Below are 24,792 nucleotides of genomic sequence, written 5' to 3'. Positions count from 1 at the left end.
ATTACCCAAAATTTTAAAAACGCTGGAATTGATTTAAAAAGTCTAGGCAATGTCATGGATAGTGTAACTAAGTATAACTTCTATAGTGCTATTGAAGCAATACACAAATTTTGGTTTGATGAAAAAGGAAATAAAACCAAAAATTTTTTACTATTGGAAAAAAACCATATGAGTATTAAGACAGTCTTATATATGGCTGTACGTGCTAATATTAGAGCAGTTAGTATTATTATGAGTCTATATGATTTATGGTTTGATAATTATGGCAATAAAACTAAGTATTTGTATTGTCTGGAAAGAGTAGGAATAAATTTTTCTATATTGGGAGCTATGATCAAGGGCTCTGGTTATGACACTCGATTAGCGCATGAAAATATTTACAATTTATTGTTTGATGAACAAGGTAACCAAACAAAGTATACGATAAATTTTCAAAAAAATAATTTACGTCTTTCTAAAATAGCTTATATTGCACTTGGTGGTGGAATAAGTGCTGCACAAACTATCAAAGATCTACACGACTTGTGGTTTGATGCAGAAGGAAATAAGACCAAGTATCTTTTAACTTTACAAAAGTATAATATTGATTTTCACAAGTTTATACCAGTCATATACGAAACTAAAACTCAAGCTGTTGTTTTATATAAAAAATTGTATTATTCATTTTTTGATAAAGATGGTAATCCCACTCAGAATCTTCAAAATCTAAATAATGCAGGAATTAAATTCACTACAATATCTAAATTGTTGCAAGGTTCTAGAACTAATATTTTACAAGTGTTAAATGAATTTTGCAATCTGTTTTTTGATAAAGATGGCAATAAAACAAAATATTTGGAAACTTTTGATAATCACAACATTAATATTGATGATATTTCTTGGATTCTTTGGGGACAGCCAGTCAAGGCATCTACAATTTTCAAGGATTTGTATAACTTATTATTCGATGCAGAAGGACAAAAAACACAATTTTTGAAAACTTTTGAGAATTATGGCATAAACGTCAAACATTTAGCAAAAATGATACGAAATTCAAACATTCATGCTACCAAGCTTTTAAAAGATCTTTTTGAGCTATGGTTTGATGATAATGGCAATAAAAGTTACTACATTAAACATTTTGAAAATGTCAACATAGACCTTATTAGAATTTTGAAATATTTACAAAATGCTCATAGTGGAACAGTTAGTTTTTTTAAAGCATTATATGAGTTTCTTATAGATGAAAATGGTACGGAATCATTCCATTTAAGCACTTTAAACAAATATGAAATCAGTGTAGATGATTTTTTGAGATTTCTTCACGGTACTGCTATTGATCATGTCAAGTATATTAATCGTGTCTTTTATATGTTTTTTGATAAGGAAGGAAATAAAACTCAACTTTTGTACAATTTTGAAAATAAAGGAGTTGATTTTGAATTGCTATCACTTCTTTTTACTAAGTCTAGAAGTAAAGGAATTCAAATTTTTCACGATTTTTTCTTTGATGAAAAAGGTCAAGATAGTGAAATACTACAAATATTGGAGAAGAAAAATGTATGTCTTTTTGATGTATGTAATATATTTCTTTCATGTAGCTCAAACACTCCGTTATATTTCAAAATGTTGTTTGAATTATGGTTTGATGAAGACTTTAAAGAAACTCAATATTTACAAGATTTAGAAAGGAATGGAATAACGTTAAATTGGCTGTGTCAGATTTTAAGAGGAGCAGGCATTTATGTATGTGAAGCATTCAAAGGAACACATAAATTATTCATAGACGAAGACGGACGTGCCAGTCTTATTTTACAAACTATGATAAAATACGTGGATTTAAAAAAATTACAGAATATCTTTCCACGTGGGGGTATGAGTTTTACGAGCTGTTTTCCCAAATTGTTTAATTGTTGGTTTGACGATTCAGGCGAAAAAACTCATTTCTTACTTACAATGGAAAAAAATAATTTTGACATCGATTTAATTTGTGACATTTTAAGAGATCGTGGTGGATATGCCAGTACATTATTTATTTCACTTTACAAACTGTTTTTTGATCCTGAAGGAAATCCAAGCTCATACATAACAAATTATCTCAACAACCCATCTATAATCAAGAGTGTCTCTAAGATCATTTTTAAAACTCGAGGAACATTTATACTTTTGATAAAAAATTTATATGCTTTGTGGTTCAATAAGTCAGATGGCAGCAAAAAAAACTATTTGTTAACGTTAGAAAATTATGGTGTAGATTTTGCGACTATACATAGAATGTTGATTGGCGTTTCAGTTGCAATGAGGAAGCCGTTTGTGAATCTATTTAAATGTATGTTCGGAAGCATATCTAAGCCAACAGAATCAGTCTACCTAAAATCTTTGCTAGGAATTGGTTTCACTGTACCCGATATAATATCACTACTAAGAAAATCAGGACCGAATGCTGCTAGGAACTTTATGAATCTATATTATCTTTTCTTTGATGAACAAAGGAAAATGACGAGGTATGCTGAAGTTTTGATCCAAAACCAAGTCGATATTGGGTCGTTTGTTCGAGGTTTAAAAGTTAAAAATGGAAATAAATTAGTGGACATCTTCAAAAGCGCATTCGAATTATACTATGATGAAAATGGAGTGAAGATCGACGTGGATGATGTTGAATGCATACCTTGTATAATAGTAGAATAAAAAATTGAATGTAAATGTGATATGAATAGAATGCAATATAAAAAGTTTATATTTTTTTTACAATTAACTCACGACTGTACACAATAAAACCTTACTTGTTCAAGGTAATCAAAAGACTCAATTGTAAAATTACTCAGTTGTTAAATTTATCACATATTTATATTTTTTATATAAATTAAAGTAAATTTTTCGCAACACTTGAATTTCTGTTTGTAAATAATTTTTTAAACACTTTTTACATATATTTTAAAATAAAAACGAACTTATTTCCAGAAAGAAGTTCTTTGGCAATGAAATAGCAGGGGATTATTTTGTTAGTAATTTTTGTCATAATTTTTTTCGATGAAATTACGGTTTTTTTCTACGGTAGTGAAAAAATTGTAGTTGTAGCTGATATTTGTGATAATACAATCTGGTCAGCAAAGTAACGTTGATTAATTTTATGGTATTTTTACTATTGATAAAGGAGCAGAATTGACCATTGACAACTGAGGTAAGTGAACGAGGCCGATTGGTCATTCGAGCGCAAAATCGGATGATCTACCATGGTGGTGGTGTTAAATAATATTGACAGCTAATTCTTTTCTTTAAGATTGTTATTAACATTTTATCGATGTCCATCCCAAAAAGGTTTGAAAAGTTGTTGGTATTCAGACAAAAATAATTATTTCTTTCAGTAAATGTTTTTTCAAAGCGAAAAAACCGGCACTTTCGGTAAATGAAAATTTATCAATTTTATAAGAGTTAAATACTTAAAAGAATGTAGTACTGTAATTCCGAAGTCTAATCGCATTTTGATTTTGACCTTTTTTAGATTTGTGAAAAATATCGTCGAGATCAGATCGACGCTTTTTACGAAAAGTAGGAAGTTTACATTTAACTTAACACGTAAACTTCCTACTTTTCGTAAGAGGCGTTGAGATGGTGTAGAGAAATGTAGTCTTATCGTGTTATCTGATGATTCTGGACGATAAACATTGTCGAGAGAAAAGAAAATTACTTCTTTTGCATCTTCACGAAAAGTTTTTATAATAACGATGTGGTATTTAACAAAATTCCAATAAAAAGTAACCGAGGGGTTTAACTCATAAGTTTTGCCTGCTCATTCGGTTTTATTCGTAGCGGTGCTCTATTGACCTGTATGTATCACTAGGAATTTCATGAATCTTTATCATCTTCTTTTCGATGAACAAGAGTAAATGACTAAATATTCTGAAGTTTTGTTCGAGATTTAAATGTTTAAAATTGAAATGAATTTACAATACAGAATGTACATACTACAAAATACAGAATTATCAGACAAAACGAAATTTAAAAAGTCACTCTGCAAGAATTAACCGAAGTATTTAGATTAACAAAGAAACTTTATAACAATTAAAACTTTGTAGTTTAGCTTTTTGTTTATTATTATATTTAAAAATAATGTTTAATTTTCTATACATATATTGCTAACGTTTCATTTTTATTATTCATTTGTTATACGTGTATTTACGTAGTAATTGACGAAAAAATGTTGAACTCTTTTCAATACTGTGGTTAATAAATTTTTCTATTTTGGTCATGTACAATCAAAAACATTGACAGAAAATATGTTTCTTTTTAGTAAATAATATATTTATATATAAAATTCTGGTTCAAATTTATAAAAATATATATAAATCCTTGTATAAAAAGCAAAGAACAAATGCGATATTGATAGACAAACTACTGCTTATAACACTCTTATGTAATAGATAATAACATTGATACAATTCATGTAATTACTCCCATTTAAATTTTGGCATCGGGGTGTCTTTCCATTAGCATGGCGATTCCCTGAAAAATGAATAAATAGTTATCAAAATTGGTATGAAATAAAAACAGAAAGAATGAATTTCCAAATTCGCTAGTATTTACCTGTCCACCAGCAGCACATGCAGCGATTAAACCAAATTGTTGATTTTCCTTGATCATTCTATTAGCAGTATGTGTTGCTAATCTAATGCCTGTAGCAGCAAATGGATGTCCAAGAGAAAGTGAACCTCCCCATGTATTCCACTTACTCATGTCTGGAGTACCTACTTTACTTGAACGCTTAAGGTAAGTTTTAGCAAAATAATCAGAATCTAAAGCCTTCAAATTGGCTAAAATCTGAGCAGCAAAAGCTTCATGAACCTCCCAAACTCCAATATCTTTCAAAGAAAGACCAGCTCTGTCTAAAAGCTATAAAAAATACATCAATTATTGTTATTGCATATCATAAAAGTAATAATATGAGAATCAGGGAAAAAAATGATTTTTACTTTTGGAATAGCATAAGCAGGTCCAAGAAGAAGTTGATCCTTTGGATCTTGAGAAACATATGTGAATGCTCTCATGAAAGCTTTAGGTTTTAAACCAAGCTGTTTAGCTTTGTCCTCAGTCATGATTAATCCAGCTGAAGCTCCATCAGTCAAATAAGAAGCATTAGCTGCTGTGACTGTTCCGTAAGGTTTTACAAAAGCTGGTTTCAACTTAGCCAATTGTTCTTTTGTTGAGACTCTTACTCCATTATCTTTGTCTACTACATTTTTTAGCCCAGGAACTAAATAATCAAATTAAATTAAATTTAAAATATTGAAATTCAAAGATTATTTAATTCTGTTATTTTTATTATTAAGTCAACTCACCCACAAATGGGATCATGTCGGTAAGATGACCATCTTGATGGGCTTTAGCAGCTAAAGTATGAGAGCGTAAAGCATAATCATCTTGCTCTTGGCGTGAAACATTGAATGCTGCAGCCAATCGATCTCCACTATGTCCCATAGTCTCATTCGTTGAAAATTCAGCTACAGCTGGCAACTACACAATAAAGATTGGTTTTTAGTTTAGATATAATTCCAAAATATATTAAATTTTTGTAAACTTACATCAGGAACAAAGTGTCCAGGTCTTATCGTGGCAAGTAGAGACAGTTTTTGCATTGGAGTTTTAGCTTTGTTAGCTCTCAGCATCAAGGATCTCATAGCTCTGCTGTGTCTGATTGGAATATCAGACATAAACTCAACTCCACCAGCAACTATTGTATCGTAAATACCAGAGTTTATCAGACCAATACCAGTGGTAAGGGCTACATTACTGCTAATACATGCCATTGTGACAGTATGAGCTGGAGTATGTTCGCTGTATCCAGCTGATAAAGCAGCCTCTCTGGCAATATTAGAAGTGCGTACTTCTTGCATAACAGTTCCATAGCAAACATAATCAATAGCGTCGGTCGGGATGCCGGTTTTCTTCTGCAAATTTCTGTAAAAAAGTCAAAGAATTGTCGTAAATCTATCAAGTACAAAAATCCTTTAAAACGACGATTAGACAGTAACTCACACCAAAGTTTCTCTAGCCAAGTCATGAGCCGTGAGCTTGCTGTAATCGGTATTCGATACTAAAAATGGAGTTCTCACTCCGTCGATGTAAACAATATTTTTGCCTCCTTGCGGCGATGGCTTTGATACGGCCGTGGCGTAAGACTTGCGATTGAAGCGAGACGGTTCCCAGACGCAAGCAGCTGAAAAATAACATCACGTTAATTTGCAGAAATCGATTTTTTGGCGTGAATAAACAATGAAGAGCAATCGATAGATCGTGATTGTTGCGTTTCAATAGAAAGCTCAACAAATGAACAAAACTCGAGACATCGATATTGTTGTTAATAGAAAATATGCATGACGCGCTATTGCTACTTCACGATGATTAATCACTTTTTCAATTATTTTCGAACGAGATGCCTGATACAGCGAGGACAATTGGGATATCTTACTGTCCAATACAGCCGCACAAGGGCAAACGATTGGAAAATTCATTCACGTACCTGGTGGTGCTATGTGATGAAATCTGGGCAGATTTTTTGCGACAAGGCCTGACATTTTGCTGCTGAAATTAACTCGACGGCTGCTCAATTGCCACTTGAATTCCGTTCGATTAAGGTTATACGCACTCCACAATCTGCCAATTTGCCGTAGTCGCTGGACTTTCTACAATGCGAAGATCGAGAATATAATATTCGCAAAATGGTTAAAATAAAAATAAGCACGTCTATCTCGTTTATCGTATGGCGATAAGTGCGAAATATATAATTATGTAAGCACTCGAGCCTACATAAATACAAAAATTTCTAGTACTGACCTATCTCTATACGTATGTAGCGCAAAACTGCTCGAGATCTGGCAGTCTGCTTCTGCAAAAAAATATTATGTCGCGGCGGCGGCGTCGCAGACTTGAACCAATGCGCACCAACACATACGCGAATACTCAACTCAAAGCATGTGATGCTACGGTATATTAGCCAGTCGAGTAAGCTTCTCTATATTATTAATAGTCGCGATTTTTGCACATGTGTGTGTTTGTATGTCTGCGATTACGAGTCGATCTCTGCAGACGTTTTGCGCGCTTATCCGATTGTGTATGCGTGTTATGACGAACTGCCGATGCATATGAAATTTCCGTTCGATTCTCCAGACGATTTTATATGCAGCAAGTATACGTAATGCCGATCGGCCTTGGGGTGAAAAAATATCGGACGCGACGTAATTATGCTGAAATGAAAATTCATGGAGGATTAGGATCGTAAATGACGAGAGCATTGGATTTTTTTTATGAAATACGTGTTGTTTTTTTCTTTTATTCTCGATGATCAATAAAATGTTACAGAATGCATATCATTACAAATCGCAGGTGTGAATTATGACTTTTTACTCTCATTATACATTAAGTTTTCTTCTGGTTATAAATTTTCTGGCAATTGATTTAAACTTTTTGCAACGTGACTTTTCTTTATATAAAAATTGTCAAACTTTTAACAAAAAAACGTAACGATCTTTATCGTATGAAAGCTCTATTATTTATCTAAGTAGTCTAATACACACTTGTATCAACTCTGTTTCTGTAATTATTTTCGTTCATTTATAATTTAATTATAATTTAATTTTAGTTATATCTTTTTCATCAATATTTTTACATAGCTTAACTGATCACATTAATTTTAATAATTTTTTTTGTATTGATAGATCTCGAATAAAATATTGCAAATCAAATGAAATGATTCTCTGATGACTTTTATTCATTATTTCATGTAGCAAAAGCTTCTTTGTTTGAGCAAAGAATAAATTTTGATTCAAATAAAAATTAACTTAGCCTTTTCATATGTATATCTATCTATTAATAATCAAAACAAAACAATAAATAAATAACCAACTGAGATAAAAAGAAGATAAGAAACTAAATTATAAAAAGTAAAGAAAAGTAAATACTGACTTGTTGGCCTATCTGAAGAATCAAATGAAATGTTTCTCTTTTCACTTAGAGTAAACTTTTTAATAACAATTTTTTCCTTAAAATACACTAGACAAACAATTTAAATTGTTTCAATTGAGTTTTCAGTCAAGGCTAACTTTTATATGCAATTAAAACAAGTAAACTACAATCATTTTACAAGATCCAACGATTCTATACATATTTATAAAATACAATATACTTTTGTATTAATTTTCTTAAAATGATAATCAAATGCCTTATAGTTGTTTGACTATGAGCTTTGGTTATCATTGTGATTTAATTAACCACAACCAACCAATATGTATAAAGTCGCGGAGATTCATCTTATTAAAATCTTGGCCTCGATTAGACTCTCTTATATTAAATTTTAAATACAGTAAATACAATATATGACATTATCGGATCGTATAAAACATGCAATTTACTTTCTCAAATACATAATATTCATTATAATATTAAGCATATTTTACAAGCCAAATAGTTAGTAAGGTTTATAAGAAATACGCTTTTACACAGTCGAAAGTTTAAATTTAGCTAAGGACTAGCGTTACTTTTCATTTATATTCGAGTCAAAGTTACGCTGGTCATGGCTCTGCGGTAATTTCTTATTACTACTTTACATCACTTTGTTCATCATTGCATCAACTTTAAACGATATATTTCGATTTTCATCCTTAAATAATAACTATACTCGTGTCCAAAGTAATCACATTTTACATAAAAAAACAATGAACCTTCGACTGTATTATTTTCCTTTTTTCTTTCTTTTTTTTTATAATATTAAATTACGACCCCGACCTTTAAAAATCTACTGGGTCAACGAGATCATGATCAATAAGTTAACTGCCCAAGTGTGTGAAAAATAATTTTCATGTAAATTTAATCATAAAAGTACAAAAAAAACAAAAATGTATAACTTTCATCGTATTTAATAATTTGCAGTTGTTTTCTTTATATGCGCTCTGTTGAACAAACATATTTAATGATACCAATATAGAAATGACTATTATACATTTTTCATAAACGTAATTATATGTATCAACGCATATAATACTTATATTTCTTTATTTTATTTAAATAGAAATATGTTTGCGGGTTGGTACAGAGTTTGGGTATCGTCAACCATTATCACTGTTGATTTGATAACTATTTTCTACTTATTCATTTTACATTAAAATTACATTATAAATAATGAAGAATTCATACAATATACAGGACTCGAGCATGTCTTTTAATACACATTTTTCTTAAGGTTTGTACACTAATTTCTTGCACTATACAGAAAGACTATGCCTCGAATTTTTCAGTAAAGTATCTCTTTTTTATATAAATCTAAACACTTATCGAATAACTTTGTTGTTTATCGTCAAGACTTGGTCAGTCTCAGTAAGACTATCTGAAGATTCAGTAATAATGTTATTTGTGCTGTCGATTGGCGCTGCGAGCTTTGCCAAAGTTTCTCGTTCTTTCTCACGGAAATATTTAGTCAGCAATTCTCTGGTCTCGAGCCACCCAAAGGTTGCGTGCTCATTGCATATTCTCGAGCATAAAGCGTCGATGTCGTTTTTGTATTTTACAAGATCTTCATCGGTAACGACAAGCACTTCGGATTCTTCGCCCGTTCCATTCGCGGGTTTGTACTTGCAGACCCCCGTAGACAGATACGTATCGACTAGAGGACTGCTGGGAACTTGTGCGGAAGGTATTGGAGTCTGAGGTGGCGTCGCTTGGATTTGATCAACCATAGGATTTTCGATTCCTCGATTGTTTGTACAGGTCTCGTAGTTCGGCGATAGACTGAGCATGTTTAACAATTCATCGTCCGATTCATCTCTACCTACAGTGACTTCGATGACGTTACCAGAATCGGGAAGTTGGTCTTCGCTGAGAACCACCAGAGATTCGCTGACTGTGTCGGATTTATCACTAGTGAGGTCCATCGTTGTGGGTAACAAATTTATTTCCGAAAATGGTGCGTTGATGTCCATGAAGTTGACTTTAGACAATACCATCTGAGCCAGGGAATGTGAAGGTAGCGATGGATCGAGATTTAGTCCCGTGATGATGGACGAACATAGACGCTGAATGCACCACAAGTAGCCGGAGATGGATGTGTGCTTCGTAACTTTGTGTTGATAACCGCTCTCTTTTAATCGGAATTCTTCGTCACATAGGAGACAGGTGATATCGTGCTCCCAGACGTAGTGATAACGGCAAGTATCGCGACTGGCCAAGTAATTTGGACAAATGTGACAGCACATCACTGCGTTACAGGATTTTCCCTCGAAATCATGATAAACCATGAGAGATTGTAATCGCTCTTTGCCCAGCAACTGCACAAGTTCTTCGACATCTTTGAGCGTGACTTCTTCCTCGGATGTAACGTTACTGAGGAGTTGAGCTTCTAACTGCTGTTGCGCTTGTTCTTCAGTCTTGTCGTCAAACATTAAGTGTGATTTAAAATTAGATTTTATGTGCGCGTCTATCATGTGACGTATTTCGGTGACATCGACGATCAGTTCATTGCAGCACAAACAGATGAAAGCTTTCCGGCCGTGCTCGCGTTTCAGGTGATTCTTCAAGCTGACTGAGGACGAGCAAAGCTCGTGACAGATGAAACACTCGAGCAATTTAAAATCCTCCTCTTGCGACTCCCGATTGTCCGACAGATCCTGCAATTTGCTCAAATCGTTGAGAGAGTCCTCTCTGTTGAGCGAGACCGAGGCGGCGCTTTGGTCCTCGTGATCGGCGATACTCTCGACGGCAGCGATGATCTCGGACGAGCTGGTCTCCGTCGTCTCGTGGCTGGCTTTGTGCAACTCCAACGTTTCGCTCGTCGAGAAGCAACGCTTGCACTGCTCGCAGACGTAGATGGTGTGGGCGGTCGAGTGGAAGGTGAGGCGACAGTGCGCCTCCATGTCAGTCGCGCTCGTGAATTGTTCCGTGCAGCCACCGCACGCGTAGGGTCCGTTGTCCGTAGTTGTTGGAGAATTGCTCAACGACTGATGCTGCTGTTGCTGCGATGAGTTCAACGCCGCTGCCTTGCGACCTCGAGTTTTTGGTAGTGGATCACATACCTCACAGAGAGGGTCCGGTAACTGTCTCAATGATGAGCGAATGTAAGGATCTGCGAAAAGTCAAAAAATCGTGTAAAAATTTTGTTTTGTTTTTTTTTTCGTAGAATTTAAAAAAAAAATACTTCATAGCATCTGTTACGGGTGAAAAAATTAGTAATATTATATTAAAATCACTTTATAATTTTTTTGAAAAATTATGATCACTTACCGATCGACACGGGTCGTTTGAAGTTTGATCTACACTTCGAGCACTCGACTGTCTCTTCTCGTCCCGACTGAATATTGGCGACGGCCGCTGCCTCTCGCGCCTCCTCCCTCTCAAGTGCAATCTTCTCCTCCGGCGTGAGTTCTTCTTCTTCAATGGTAACTATCTCGACGAGGGACATACCGTCGTTGTCGTAATGTCCCATCAGCATCTTTCTCAGCTCCTCCAGCCTTGGCATGTCGGTCAGGCCGTCGATGTACATCTTAAGCAGCTCGAGAGCCAGTAATCGCGGTCCCTTTTCGACGTGCGCCAGATGGTCGGCGATGTGATCGTGCAGGCTCTTTCTGTACGCGATGCGCTTCTGGCACTTGGGACAGGCGCGCTTTCGATGCTTGCCACCGATCATGTTGATGATCTTCGGTCGTTTGGCGGCTTCGAGCACTTGGCCATTGACGCCATTGCGACGTCGCATGCCGTTCTTACCCGAGGAAGCGGCCGCGGCCGCAGCGGCGGCGGCCTGCAGCTGTTCCAGCTCTTTGTCCTGCTCTTGCACGGCGGCAGCAACGTTGACCGGCAGAATGGCCACGTTCAGGAGCTTCTCCTTGCCGGCTATGGTGATGCCGCAGCACTGATGAACGTCGAGCAGGTGGCGAGTACGGAAGCAGAAGAGGCACCTCGGGCACGTAAACTTGCAGGCCACGGTGTGGGTGGTCTGCAGGTGCTCGATCACCTCCATCTTGTGCATGTACGTGTTTTGACAGATCGTGCAGGAGTATACCTCGTAGCCGGCCGATTCGACCTTCTCGAGGCGACGCATCGCGTTGGGACAGCGCTTGATCATGGCCTGGCGCTGCTGCGAACTGGCGCCCTGTCGCAAGCCCACTCGGCACACGCAGTCGGCCGGACACTGCATCAGCAGATGACGATTGAATCCGTTGTTGAAGCGCACGAGGATCTTGTGCTTCTGCTTGACGTGCTCGTTTAACTCCTGCACGCTGCCGTGGACGAGGTAGCAGCTGCGGCACTTGAGCGACGCCTGGAAGTACGTCGTGCGATCGGGCGACAGGTTGTGCTGGGCCATGCGCGCCCGACTGCCGATCGAGTACTGGCACTGCTGGTCGTTCTCGCACCTCAGGTGCTCCTGCGTGAGATGGTGCTCCATGCGAATCATCGGATGGCACGTGATCGAGCAGTACGGACAGCAAATGTTGGTCTTGTCTTCCTCCATGCTAAGATCGCTCTCTAATCGGCTCAGAACTTCCACGAGCTCGACGCAGATATTGCACGTGTACGAACCTTTCGTCGGCGACGTTGTCTGTTCCAATGACTTTGCCACTTTCGTCGGCGCGGAATTGATGAAGCCGTTCATACCTATGGTCGGCGTCGTCGGCGTTGGCGAATTGAAGATCAGCTGTTGCTTATTGGCAGTGGGCATCTCGGCGTCGGGCACCGGCTGAAAGTTCACCAGAGTAGCCGTGGGCTGCGCGTCCTTGCTCAAGCTCGTCTCGGAATTGTACATGGTGTCGGGAATGAACAGTATGCAGAACTGTTGCGGCGGCGGTAGCCCTTGGGCTTGAGCTTGAACTTGGGCCGTAGCCTGGACCGGTGCGGCCACCTGTTGCTGCTGAGCTGACTGAGTGGGTGGCACGACCATCAGTAACGGCTGAGCCGAAGCTTTCGCCGCTGACATCGCTTGAGCTTGCGGACTTTCGGAGCTCAATAATTGAGGATTTATTGGCAGAGCGTGAGACAAAACAACGTTCGAATTCTGTCCGTTCTTTCTGTGATTATTGTTGTGCTCCAATGCTAGCTTGCAATGGTCCAATGGTGGTTTGTAATACTCCTCGTGCAGAATACGAGGTTTAGCCTTTGGTCGTGGTTGCGGTGCGACGACCGCGGCTTGTTGCAACTGGTCGGTCTCGTCGATTTTTCTCAGCTGGACTACCAACTCCTTGGTAATGCCGTACTTGTTACTGTCCTCGGAACCCTCGGACAATCGACGCCTCTTATCGGCTTGCTGATCGAAAGTCGCTGTGTGCAGTTCACCGTTCATCCGTTCGTTGGCAGACATTTCATTGGCCAAGGCATTTTGTCTCGTTTTCACGAACTCGGCAAGGATAGAAGGCACATTTGGATTACTACTCGACGTCGTTGCGGAGGACGCGGACGTTGACGTCGTCGTGGTCGATGTTGCGGCGGCAGTCGGATCCTCGCGCTTGCGCTTGCGAAAAGCTTTCAAGGCTTCTGTGGTGGTGCTGGAAATTTTCGTCGACTTTGGCTGAACTACTATGGACTCGACGGGCTCGAAGAGCGGCTGATCTCGCCCAGGCGACGGCAGCCTCGGCGCGCCGTTGAACAAAATCTGCGCACTGGACTCGATTGGCACTAACGGTGGTGGATCCGAGGTATTCGGCGCTGGACTCACGGTGAAGACTATTTGCGCTGGTCCGATGAGCGTTGGCTGTTGTTGCTGCTGCTGCTGTTGTTGCAGATGTTGCGGAGGGACTTGTTGCTGTTGGCTGACGACGGTTGTGGAGCTCATGGTCGACGACGCGGCTGCTGCCATCTGCTTGGCCATGAGCTCGGATTCGGTGAAGATCGGATACTTCCTTGGTCTGCCGCGCTTCCTTGGTTTGAGCGACTCGTCGACGTCGGCCAGCCTGGTGCTGCTGTTGCCGCCCGACGAGCTCGCGGGCGACTCGCTGGGCACGCGATTCGAGCTGCCGTAACCATGATCCGATCCCTTCGGGGTAATTTTCACCTCCTTCAGGGGCTGCACGCTGTTCAGATCGTTGCCCATGAACTTATTCAGATCTCCGTTGGCCGTGGGTGGCAACTGATCCGGATACAGCTGGGACGGATCGATCGCTATCAGATTTTCTTCCTCCTCGTCCGCCTCGATTTCGTCGCGCATCGGCATGAGCGAGATATTGCTCGGCGCGATTATGTGCATGTTGTCGGACGTCCTCGAGATCCTCATGACGATACGATGCTCGCGGAGTTTGCTGAGATCGGCCGATTTCGACAGTTTGTCGTCGAAATTGCGCTCGTGATCTTGGACTAGAGGGCTCACGGCATCCACGCCGTCTTCCTGGCCCAACGTCGTCAAGCGATCGGCAAGATTCTGATCGCTATCCGTGTCGTCGGACATGCCCGAGTTGTAAGCGTCGTCCTGCTCTTGACGCTTGGTAAGATTCTCCTCGCACTTCTTCTTGAGGCCGAGCAACAGTTTGTGATGACGATCCTTGACGACCTCCTGTGATGCCGAATCCTCGCTGTTGGTCATCGACTCGCTCGTGTCCGGGCCCATCTTTTCCAAGATTATCGCCGTCTCGGCGAAGATGTCAGATACGTGGGTACTCGTCACGATCTCCGAGGGGAACGTGATCTTGTTGATGCGATCCTGCCTCCTGGCCATCTCGGCTTGATCTCCGGCCACGGTCGTCACGAGATCCTCGACGCACTCGGACACGTCGTTGTTGATCATGTCGTCCGTGTCGTAGCGACGACCGTTTGCTCTGAATCTGTGCGATTGTTGACTGTTGGCTGTCGCATCACTGTCGTCGTCGCTGTCATCGTCGCTCTCGTCGTCGTCCTCGCGCTCCTCGCGCTGGGTACGGAGAAAATTGAGAAAGGCGCTCTCGAAGGCACCTTCGGGACGACTGTCCGCGATCTTTTTCTGCTTCTTCGCCAATTTGGCGCGCTCGCGTTCGCGCTGCTGCTCCTGCTTTTTCAGCTGTCTGTCTCTGTAGTCCGCGAGCTTTTGAAGATACGGCGGCAATTTCAGGACCGGTCGTTCCCCGGGAGCAAGAATAATGGGTGCTGGTGGTGCTGATGGAGGTGATGGTGGTCTAGGATTTTTCGGAGGCCGGCCTCGTTTCCTCTTCACGATGTTAACGTTATCGGCGATAGGCACCAACTTGTTTTTGTAAATTTTGTTGTACTTTGATAATTTCAAATTTTTCAGTTGCTTCAGCTTTTTGATACCTTTTTCCGGTAGAGCTTGAAGCTGTGGAGCTTCACCGACGTAGCGTGTTTTACTATCATCGGCACTGGGAGCTTTATTTGTTTCTTGCAGTTCTCTCAGCCGAGCCTCTTGATCTTTCAGCCACTGAGGTTTACGGCCTCTTCGTTTTGGAAAAACAACCCCGTTGACCAACTTGAGATGATTTTGCAATTTTTTCACGACAAATCCATTCTTTATTTTTCTAATACCATTGGGTTTAATTGTGTTAATTCTATCATCATTGTTTTTAGAGATTAGATGTTTCCATGGCTTACGACCTCGTTTCTTTTTCACGACTTTTTCTGGCTCTGTATCTTCGGCTTGTTCTGTGGACGTTGAATCAGACAAATGCGAAGATTCATACTCAAGTAAATGTTTGGGTTTTCTTCCTCGACGTTTTGGTTTGTCTGTGTCCACCCCAATCGGTAGAGCATTTGAATTTTTGTTAATTAATGACTCGTTTTCACTCTCTGATTTGCGAGAATTGTCCAGGTCGCTTGAAGCAAAAATCTTCTTCTTTCTACCTCTTTTCTTAGGTGTGACAGAATCATCTGAACTTTTATTGAGCGTGTTATTCAATAATTTAAGTTTATGAAGAGAAGGTGGTCTGCCCCGCTTTTTAACAACTTTAACAATATTTTCACTGGTATTTACACTGGTACTTTTGTTTGCTTCATTGTTTTCAGTAATGCTCTCAGTTCTATCATTTTCAATTGCATTTTTTTCAAAAGTTTTTATGATTTCATTGTCTCCAGATTTGATATTAATTTTTAATGTATTTGCTACATTATTCAAACGAGGAGGCCTTCCTCGCTTCTTAGGAGAGATTTTTGGCTCAGCAGTCTCAATATTTTTTACCAGTGGAACTATTTGTTGTTCTGTGACAATTTTCATTTTTTCAATGCTATCATTAGGTAAACTATCATCTGCAAAAATCTTACAATCACTTTTAGCTAAATCTCCATTTGATTCAGATAAATTATCTATTTTATCGTCTTTGGTAAAGCTGTTGTCTTTGACAACATTTTCAGAGACACCAATTTCAGAACTTTTTTCTTGCTGGTTATTAATAATTTCTGCAGAATGACGTCTTGTGATAATTTTATTTTCAACTATTACTGCACTACTTTCTTCAGATTCTTTTTCATTAATTGAATCAGACAGAAAGTTATCAGTAGCACTTTCATCGCCTTTAGATTCCTCTATTTCACTATGAATATTTGTCAAAAGTGCAGGGACATTTAATGAAGGATCAAATATCTTTAAAGTAACCTGTTGTTTCTCATCACTATTGTCTTGACAAGAATCAGCTTGTGGACGATGATTTTCATTGATGGTTGAAGATTTAGCATTATCAATTTGTTCTAAAGAAATATTCTTTAAGGAACCATCGGTTGTGTTGTCTACCTGCTCTTTAATTTCTAAATTTTGACTACAATCAGAATTATGAAAAGTGTCACATTTTTCCTTTTGGTCATCTTGTTTAAATTTTTTTTGTATAAATTTTTTAAATCTTTGAACTTTATTAGCTATAACATTAAGTGTAGTTTGTTTTTCTGGTTCATTAGAAACACTTGAATTTAAAGAACTTACTGTTGACTGATCATCTATATTTGTTTTGTTATTTAGAATAGTTTGTCTAGTTGTTCGGTTACCACTAATACAACTATTTAGTAAACGGTTATTTTTATCAAAAGGCTTACTATTGTTTATTTTCTTATCACTATGTGGGCACTCTGTTTTTGATTCTTCATTATTTGTATCAAAATTTTTAGAAACACTCACATTTGTAGATAAAACACTGCAGTTATTAACACTTTCTATATTATTCTTAAGTTTTTTGGTATCTACATCACCACAATTCACTTCACCATTATTTAAAATGTTTGTATTCATCACATGTTCTGATACACTTATAGAACGTTCATTTCGGATTTCCTTGTTGCATGAGTTGAATTTTTCTACACTGCGTGTTCTTCTTTCATTATGGCTACCACTTTTTGAGCAAAGCTCACCTTGAATATTTTTATTCAAAGATTCATTATTGCTAAATGTTTCTGATTTATCATGACCTTGACTCATAGAAAATTTTCGATTTCTATTTACTTGTGATTTTTGAGTAATAATATAGTTGCTCAATTTACACCTTTCAACCCTTACAACAGCTTGATATTTTGTTATCTTTGGATCAGAATTTTTTGATAATAATGATACATCTGAAACTGTAGATACCTTTGGCTCTTCAAGGGTTTTATTTCTTATTTCCATATCATTAATTTCCTTACTGTCGCTTATATTGAGGGCATCTTCTAGTTTAGCATCAATTACTCCTGTACAACTATCTTTTCTTTTCTTAATTTCTAACCTTTTGAGTATCACAACACACACTCTATTATTATCTAGATGCACACTCTGTTGAAATTTATTTATAATCTGTCGTTTTATCTTGGGACCTGCAGGTGGTTTCTGGATGGCATTCGGTGGTTTTGATACTGGCGGCTTGAGCCTGGACTTCTGACGCTGTTTTTTGTGTTGTAGCTTATTGCTTACTGTACTGCCGCTGCTGCTCTCCATTTGTAAAGGTTTATCCAATGATATTGAATTTTTGCGACTCCCTCCAAAGGAGCGCTTACTATCCATTGAGCAGCTATTCATACTCATGGTGTTGGCAATTTTTTCACATTAACTCGGCAATTGAAAAGACTGAAATAAAATATTAAAATTTGATTAATTTAATGTAATATTATGCAATTTAATAAGAAAGTAAGTATTTAATAAAAGAATCCATCGCAAATGAAAGAAAGAACATTGAAAATTATATTTTTTCATATAAGCGTTACTTGTATGATGAAAAAATCAATAATTTTTACCCATGAATGGTCCTTCATGGTAAAACCTCCATTAGAACATGTCTACCGTTGTTGCTTTTGAATCTGTACATCAGTAATAGTTTGGAGGCAGCCATCTACACACAATAGATATTAATTAATATTCATTTCAACCGATCAATAAATACAAATCTTATCTAAAGTTATGGAAATGTTCAAACCAATGTGAAAATAAAAAATTTCAACTTCTCTTTGTTACAAAAAAAGAATCTGAAAGGGTTTGAAAATTTTCATTTTACAAACATGGTTCTATTTCTCCTTATTCTAACTCGTCCATTGTTGCAATGATAATTAAAACAATCGTTCAAGCATGGCACTAATAAAAGAATGTTCACTAATAGAAGTTTTTTGAAAATACAGGATCCCACTAACTAAGCGTGATTATAACCATTGCATGACACGTTTCACGCAGTCGGGAAACCGGAAAAGCCAAAAAAAAAAGTTCTAGAAGCACGAATGAAGAACTGCTTACGATCGACGCCGAATTTTACACCTAAAACGAGTTCACACTTTGATCCCTATTATTAACAATATCGCATCATAGTTTTACACAATGCTACTGTTTCAGTCTATCAAATGAGATGAAACTTCAACGAGACAACCTTTGAATCACGAGCGAGTCAAAACTGCGTAATGAAAGTGCATAATGAACACAGCCTAACCTCAAATGCAATCGATCGAATCAACAAAAACTCGAGACACTTGTCGAAGTACCGAATGAAACTCTTGCCCTCAACAAGGTCGTAGTAACTACTCGTCCATTCCAACGAATTTTACCTCAGCCGTTTCGTGTGTGTTGTATATACAAAATTGTTGATGCTACCGCGAATACCCTAGTACAGAAACGCCAAGCGTAAATAAGGCACGTACATGTCATTCAGAAAAGATACACGTTATATATAGATATAACGTGCTAGTGCAAAGTGTCAAAAGTAGAACGTAGAAGGAATAGAGTGAGAGGGAGATAGATAGAGGTATTTACCTAGAGCCAAAATTTGTTGTAATCGTGCACAATCCTTTGAACTATGCGATGAAAGTGAGTGATCGTAGTAGAAAAAATTCTGGCAACGGCGAATTCCAGCCTTAAAAACTCTTACACTTGTACGGGCATTAAGACCTAAAACTGACACGTTGATCGAGTTAAAACGCTAGCTACATTAAGATGCAGCGTACATGTGTCCGAGCTCGTATCAAACTAAAGAATAAGGCGTCCGATGACCAATGTAATAGGCGCAGTAGCACTCACGCATGTATGCACATGCGCTACGCACTATATAAAACATAGGCCTATTGGAATCGAGAAACGAGAGAAATAGATAAACTTTCACAATTCACGCCTCGTGCGTGAACACGAGGATTCGTGCACCGAAGATGACGACGACGTTAAGGAACGACGAATTAGATTATGAAATGATTCTCTTATAAAATTTGAATCAAGAATGACTGTTTAGAGTATAAGCCGCCGCTGCTACTATGCACTATTTTCATTCTCCTTACAATAACACAACTCGCACGGCACTCACACACGCGCGCGTGTTTGGCAATATGATCTCGCGCGGTGCGCCATGCCGAAATATGACACATAAGCGCGGGGATGTGCGGAGAAACGTCGCGAAAAGTTAAACAGAGACGGAGCGACGACGAAGACGATGTGTGGATATGTTGGAGATTTAAAGGTTTTTCTCTCCGGTCATTAGGTACACAGGTGTTCTCGTGCTATATAGGCAGTGAACGAGTGTCGAGGGAGAGAGAACTTGTATCTGCGCTTTCACTCGTTAAAAGATACTTATATTATACGCGTACGCAGTCACGCATTTGAAACAAAAAAAAAAAAACATAAAGGTCAAATTGAAGTTTCGCGTATGTATGTACTACTATGCGTGACCCCCCCGGGAGGCGTTAGTGATGCGACACCTCTTATGGCCGACCAGAAAAAAGATAGTAGCTGATTGTATATCGAGATGCTATTTAGGAAACTAAAATAAGATGATGCGACGATCTCTCTAGACGCGCATTTTACATACAAATGGTGGACCTGAGTCGTGCCGTTGACACGTACGGCCGAGCGAGACAGATAGATAGATGATCGCTGAGCTAATGCGTTGTTGTATATAGATATAGACAAGACAGCAGCAGCGTTTTAGCGCATGTACGGAAGGTGACGATACGACCGACTTCCTAATTGTTCCGAGCTCAATTTCTAACCCTACTACATGCGTGATGTGTGCATGTGAGTGTGTGGGTATATCGGGTATAAGTTACAACGGTCTGTCATAATTTCATCTATTTCACTGTTTTGCACGAATGTATACTCGCATTGTGCATGCCGTTTTGTAACGTGTACGAAATAATGGGCCTGACCAGAACGGTACATTTTCACCTATACACGCGACAACACAACGACGAAAGCATACGCGTTTTATCGAGGGCATTCGTTACACCATAAGCAAGATATATACTTACATTTTTTGCGCTACTCCGCGTTCGAATCGTGTCTTTTCTCCATGAGAACGAATTATATTATTAACTATAACAAATGATATGCACACAGCACACAGACGATAGAGCACTAAGACTGACACGCACTCGCTGCCGCAGTAGTAAGACACACTGAGCTCTGCTGCCTGTGTAGTAAGTAGCGTAATCGAAGCAGCAGCGCAACACGCCGCTGTCTGACTTGAAATGTATAGGTATAGATATACTACGTTGCGTCTTCGGCGGCTCCGATGTGTCCGTTGCTGCTGCTGCTGCACTTCAATTTGGGGCTGCTGCTACTGCGCTGTTACTACTGATGCTGTCGCTGTCGCCTGCCTTACAGTCGTGCGTGCTCTGTATAACATAATAATAGTATTGTTAGGGAAAGATTAGTTATTGTAAGCGATTACGAGATTATGAGTTTGCGTTATTACAGGTAGAAAAGATAAAAAAAAAGCCGAGTGGCATGCACCGATAGTAGGTAGTACTAATACTACTGTTGTCCGTACGTAATCGCGCCGCGACAATGGAGGAATCGAAGAAGGAGAGAGACACTTTCTCCGTGTGGCTTGATTAATTCTTATTTTTTTTTTTTATAACATGTATTATATATGTGTGTATAACATGTATATAAGGCAGCGAGACCAGCGGAGAGCGAGGAGAGAGAGAAAGAATACACACACTCACACACATGCACGTTGAAGTCGCGCGACCAAAGGAGGGGCGCGTCTTCTCTCTCTCTTTCTCTCGCTCTCGCGGTCATATAGAACTTCACGTATATATATATGCACACACAAGTAGTAGATATGGATGTGTAGGTGTACGTCACGTACGTTTTGTTTTTACCAGTGCGATTCGGATTATATAGAAGTGATTTCGGCGACATTTGCGACGAGCGTCGAGATTAACTTTTCGACGCACTTTTTTTTGTACATCATCGAACTAACAGCGAGTAATATAGCATCGATGATAAAATAACAACGCGACAAAAACAACGATAACAAACAACAGCACCAACACAAACAGCGCAATGACAAGCTACGAGCGCGCAGCGGAGAGCAAGCACACACGAGGTGGACTGACTCACAGTGGCTATATGGCGTCCGGTTTAGTGCGTCTTGACACGGATTTCTTTTTTTTTCTCATTTATACTTAATTATATAAAAAAAAAAAACAACCACGACTCGTCGATGATAAACCTTTTACGGGCTGCTGGCTCGTGTGCACTTTGCGTTCTCTCCTCTCCTCTTCTGTCTCACTCTCTAAGACGGCTGGGGGGGCACCGAGATAATATAATCCAATATACAAGAACGTTATGTTTATTTATTATTATTACATATATACGTGTATCACATGCGCTGCGCTGATATGTTTATAACGTTAAGTTGTCCGTCCGCGTTGCGTATGTATATTTATCTTTTATAAAGCGAAGAGAGCACGAGTCACTGTATTAACACTGCGTGCTGCACCGCGAAAGCTACTGCTCTCTGCACGCGAATTATGCTCGCGTTGTGTTTTGCCCACTCAGTACCACCGCTCTGTGTTGGCTTGGCTCGCGCACAGGCACACAACGAACGCTTATACGATCTGGCAGCAGCAGCTTGGACTGCTGTGGCAGACAGCAGCAGTACAGCAGGCTTCACCGTATAGCATAATATAGCAGATACGACGACACACAGCGAAATTCTCCCGGTGATGGCGCTTCGCTAGCGGCTTTTTAGCACGAAAAACGTTGCATCGGTGTGCGTTCGTATATATATATGTGTGTGTATATTATGCGTTTAAACGCAAGAGATGCGTGTGGTTTTCATTACCAGCTGATTGATAACTGCCGCTGTCACACGTGTGTACATATAGTAATATCAGCCAATAAAAGGCAGTGGTATATTACGATGAAAATGAGGCGACGTCGAGTGTGCTGTTGTAGCTGTATATAGTGCCCGCGCGCCGAGGTGCGAATTAGGGGTAAGTCGCGTTATAGGTAAGAGAACGAGAGCCGTGCAAGCAAGAGGGGTAGTAGTCGGAGCGAGATGATGACACAGTCGATGCGGGCTTATTGCGACGCAAAAAAAAGATGTCTATTTAGGCAGTTGTTATTCCTTTGTCTCTGAGTGAGTTTATTATACTCGCATTTGTTTATTTCGTTTGAAAAAGTGCAGGGGCTCGATCGTAATCGTTTTATAATAGTCTCGAGAGGAAAGCGATGAAATTCTGCACCGCTGCTGATCCGTTAATATAGACGTTCTTTTTTTTTTGTTTTGTAATTAATCTCGTGCGTCGAGCGCGAATGAAGCAGTTACTAGCCAAGCTATATATCTATAGGCAGGGTGACGACGATATGATGACACACAGTAGACGCAGGCTGGCTGGCTGGCTGACAGACAGCCTCGAGGCGGTTAATTAGGCCGCAAAAACGCCAGCGGAGCGGCTTGGCCTGCTACTATACCGCGCGCCGCTGAACTCTAATCGGTCGTTAAACTGCGCCGCGCTCGCGCGCCGCGGATTTGTATATTGAAACGCGATTAATAGGCGATAGATTACGCCATCCGCGGGGAGAGAGAATTGGATTTCCGGCTGCGTATATATAGTATAGATTGTGATACGAGTTATTATTATACAATTAAGAAGGCTGGACAAATGTTTTTTTTTGTTGCATTCACGTGCGTCGAGTCACGAGAGCTCGAGGACGATAAAAAAAAGCTAATCGCGTATCGCGTGCAAAATATTAAAAAATGACGTAATTTTATCAGGTACTTACGATCGGGCGTCGATGCGACGTGATTTCACGTAATATACGGAAAAACTTGAACTTGTCGGACGCGCCGTGAAACAAATCACAACGATGGTGGTGGTGGTGGTGGGCTTTTTTTGCACTGGCGCCAGGTGCAGTTTTACAGCATACGCGACATTCAACCAGCGGAGTCTCTATTTCGGATGCGGGTGAGTGACATTGCACTTCTTACGCAGCACAGTGACAGCAGCAGCAGCATCACGAGCAAAGTCGGGGGGGGGATGTCGGTGGTTATGCGCAGGCGTGTCGACGAGAATCAGACAAGTGATATTTACTTGTATATAATACATCTGGAGGGATGCTGCTGGGGTAAAGGGAGGTGTGTGACGGCTGACTATATAGTCTATGCTCATCAAACGAAGATGACGACGACGACGACGACTATTAAATCGAGGGGTAGAAGGGGTGGAAAAGATATAGAAGGGAGAAGAAGAGCTATATATTATAGGAGGAGAAAATTTCTCGCGGCTGATTCATGAATGGTATGCGCGCGAATTCCATAGACCATATACGTGCGATATATATGGGTGAATAGCATAAATCACACATTTTTAAAAATAATTCGGCAATGCGAATCTTTATAAGCCGCGAATATTATTATTATCATTATGCAGTGGAGCGTATGTACATTATAAAGCACCTCGCGAACGCGATTCGCGAAGAAAGTAAAAGTCTCGTACGCGCCGCGTGTCCACGAGTAATGCGAAAAGTGTGTATATATGTATACTTGATGCAGGTTGACATTCACTTTTGCCGATCACGTGAACACATATTATACGCATATCCTTTGAATTATTGCGTATTACAACGCACGATTCCTCGTTTTTTCCCCTCCCTTTTTTTTTGCTCGCTATAGAAAATTAATCTGTTTTCGCGTCGTTATATAGAAGAGACAAAAAAAAAACATCGCATACATTGTGTGCCCGCGCGCGCGCGTGCATCGTTGAAATAACACCGCTGCGCGAGCGCCGCTTTATTATTATCGGTTTTTAGCGAGCTGCTGCGATCGCTATACATACAAATACAAAGGTATGCGGCGGCGGCGGTGTATCCGCGAAAAGTCACTACTGTGCTTGGATCTCTGGTATATAATACGTATATATATTCGGGTTGACCTTGTGCGCCGAGTATATGTTTTTGTTTTCCGGTGTATGTATAAAAATGTGTATATGTATATGACACGAATCACGATGTTGGTTGGTTTGCACCGCTCGATTAGCTGTACCTGTATACATATATACGGATGGCTTTTACTGGTAAACCAAATCGATCGCGACGAAATAACTAGATCACTTTTGTTTTCTATCCCTTTCATATAGGCATCGAGAAAAGAATGGAGAAGCGATCGAACGAGTCGCACGGCTAGCCTCGCGTTTATTTATTTACGTTTT

General features: G+C 39.5%; 2 protein-coding genes across 5 annotated transcripts; both read right to left on the bottom strand.

The window, feature by feature from the left end:
- Positions 1 to 4,195: 4,195 nt before the first annotated feature.
- On the bottom strand, positions 4,196 to 7,108 carry LOC106654994 (trifunctional enzyme subunit beta, mitochondrial). The gene is made up of 8 exons (XM_014375181.2): positions 6,811 to 7,108; positions 6,497 to 6,659; positions 6,013 to 6,193; positions 5,559 to 5,934; positions 5,316 to 5,490; positions 4,950 to 5,230; positions 4,564 to 4,869; positions 4,196 to 4,482 (listed from the first exon to the last, which is right to left on the bottom strand). The coding sequence occupies exons 2-8, from the start codon at positions 6,549 to 6,551 to the stop codon at positions 4,438 to 4,440; spliced, it is 1,419 nt and encodes a 472-aa protein (XP_014230667.1). The 5' UTR covers positions 6,552 to 6,659; positions 6,811 to 7,108; the 3' UTR covers positions 4,196 to 4,437.
- A 529-nt stretch (positions 7,109 to 7,637) lies between these two features.
- On the bottom strand, positions 7,638 to 21,605 carry LOC106657029. 4 transcript variants are annotated; one of them, XM_014378279.2, is made up of 5 exons: positions 21,444 to 21,605; positions 20,599 to 20,964; positions 18,118 to 18,212; positions 11,245 to 17,950; positions 7,638 to 11,086 (listed from the first exon to the last, which is right to left on the bottom strand). In XM_014378279.2, exons 4-5 carry the CDS (start codon positions 17,906 to 17,908, stop codon positions 9,300 to 9,302), a joined length of 8,451 nt encoding a protein of 2,816 aa, XP_014233765.1. In that variant the 5' UTR covers positions 17,909 to 17,950; positions 18,118 to 18,212; positions 20,599 to 20,964; positions 21,444 to 21,605; the 3' UTR covers positions 7,638 to 9,299. The 4 variants fall into 4 exon arrangements, with proteins under 4 accessions (XP_014233765.1, XP_023318645.1, XP_014233772.1 ...); XM_023462877.1 differs by lacking the exon at positions 21,444 to 21,605 and adding an exon at positions 21,045 to 21,238; XM_014378286.2 differs by lacking the exons at positions 20,599 to 20,964; positions 21,444 to 21,605 and adding an exon at positions 19,118 to 19,479.
- Between the last annotated feature and the right edge of the window lie 3,187 nt (positions 21,606 to 24,792).

Source organism: Trichogramma pretiosum, unplaced genomic scaffold (genome assembly GCF_000599845.2).
Source record: "Trichogramma pretiosum strain Unisexual culture from Peru unplaced genomic scaffold, Tpre_2.0 scaffold1, whole genome shotgun sequence".
Taxonomy (NCBI): Eukaryota; Metazoa; Arthropoda; class Insecta; order Hymenoptera; family Trichogrammatidae; genus Trichogramma; species Trichogramma pretiosum.
The sequence above is the reverse complement of the archived record's forward strand: the minus strand, read 5'-3'. Positions and strand labels throughout refer to the sequence as shown.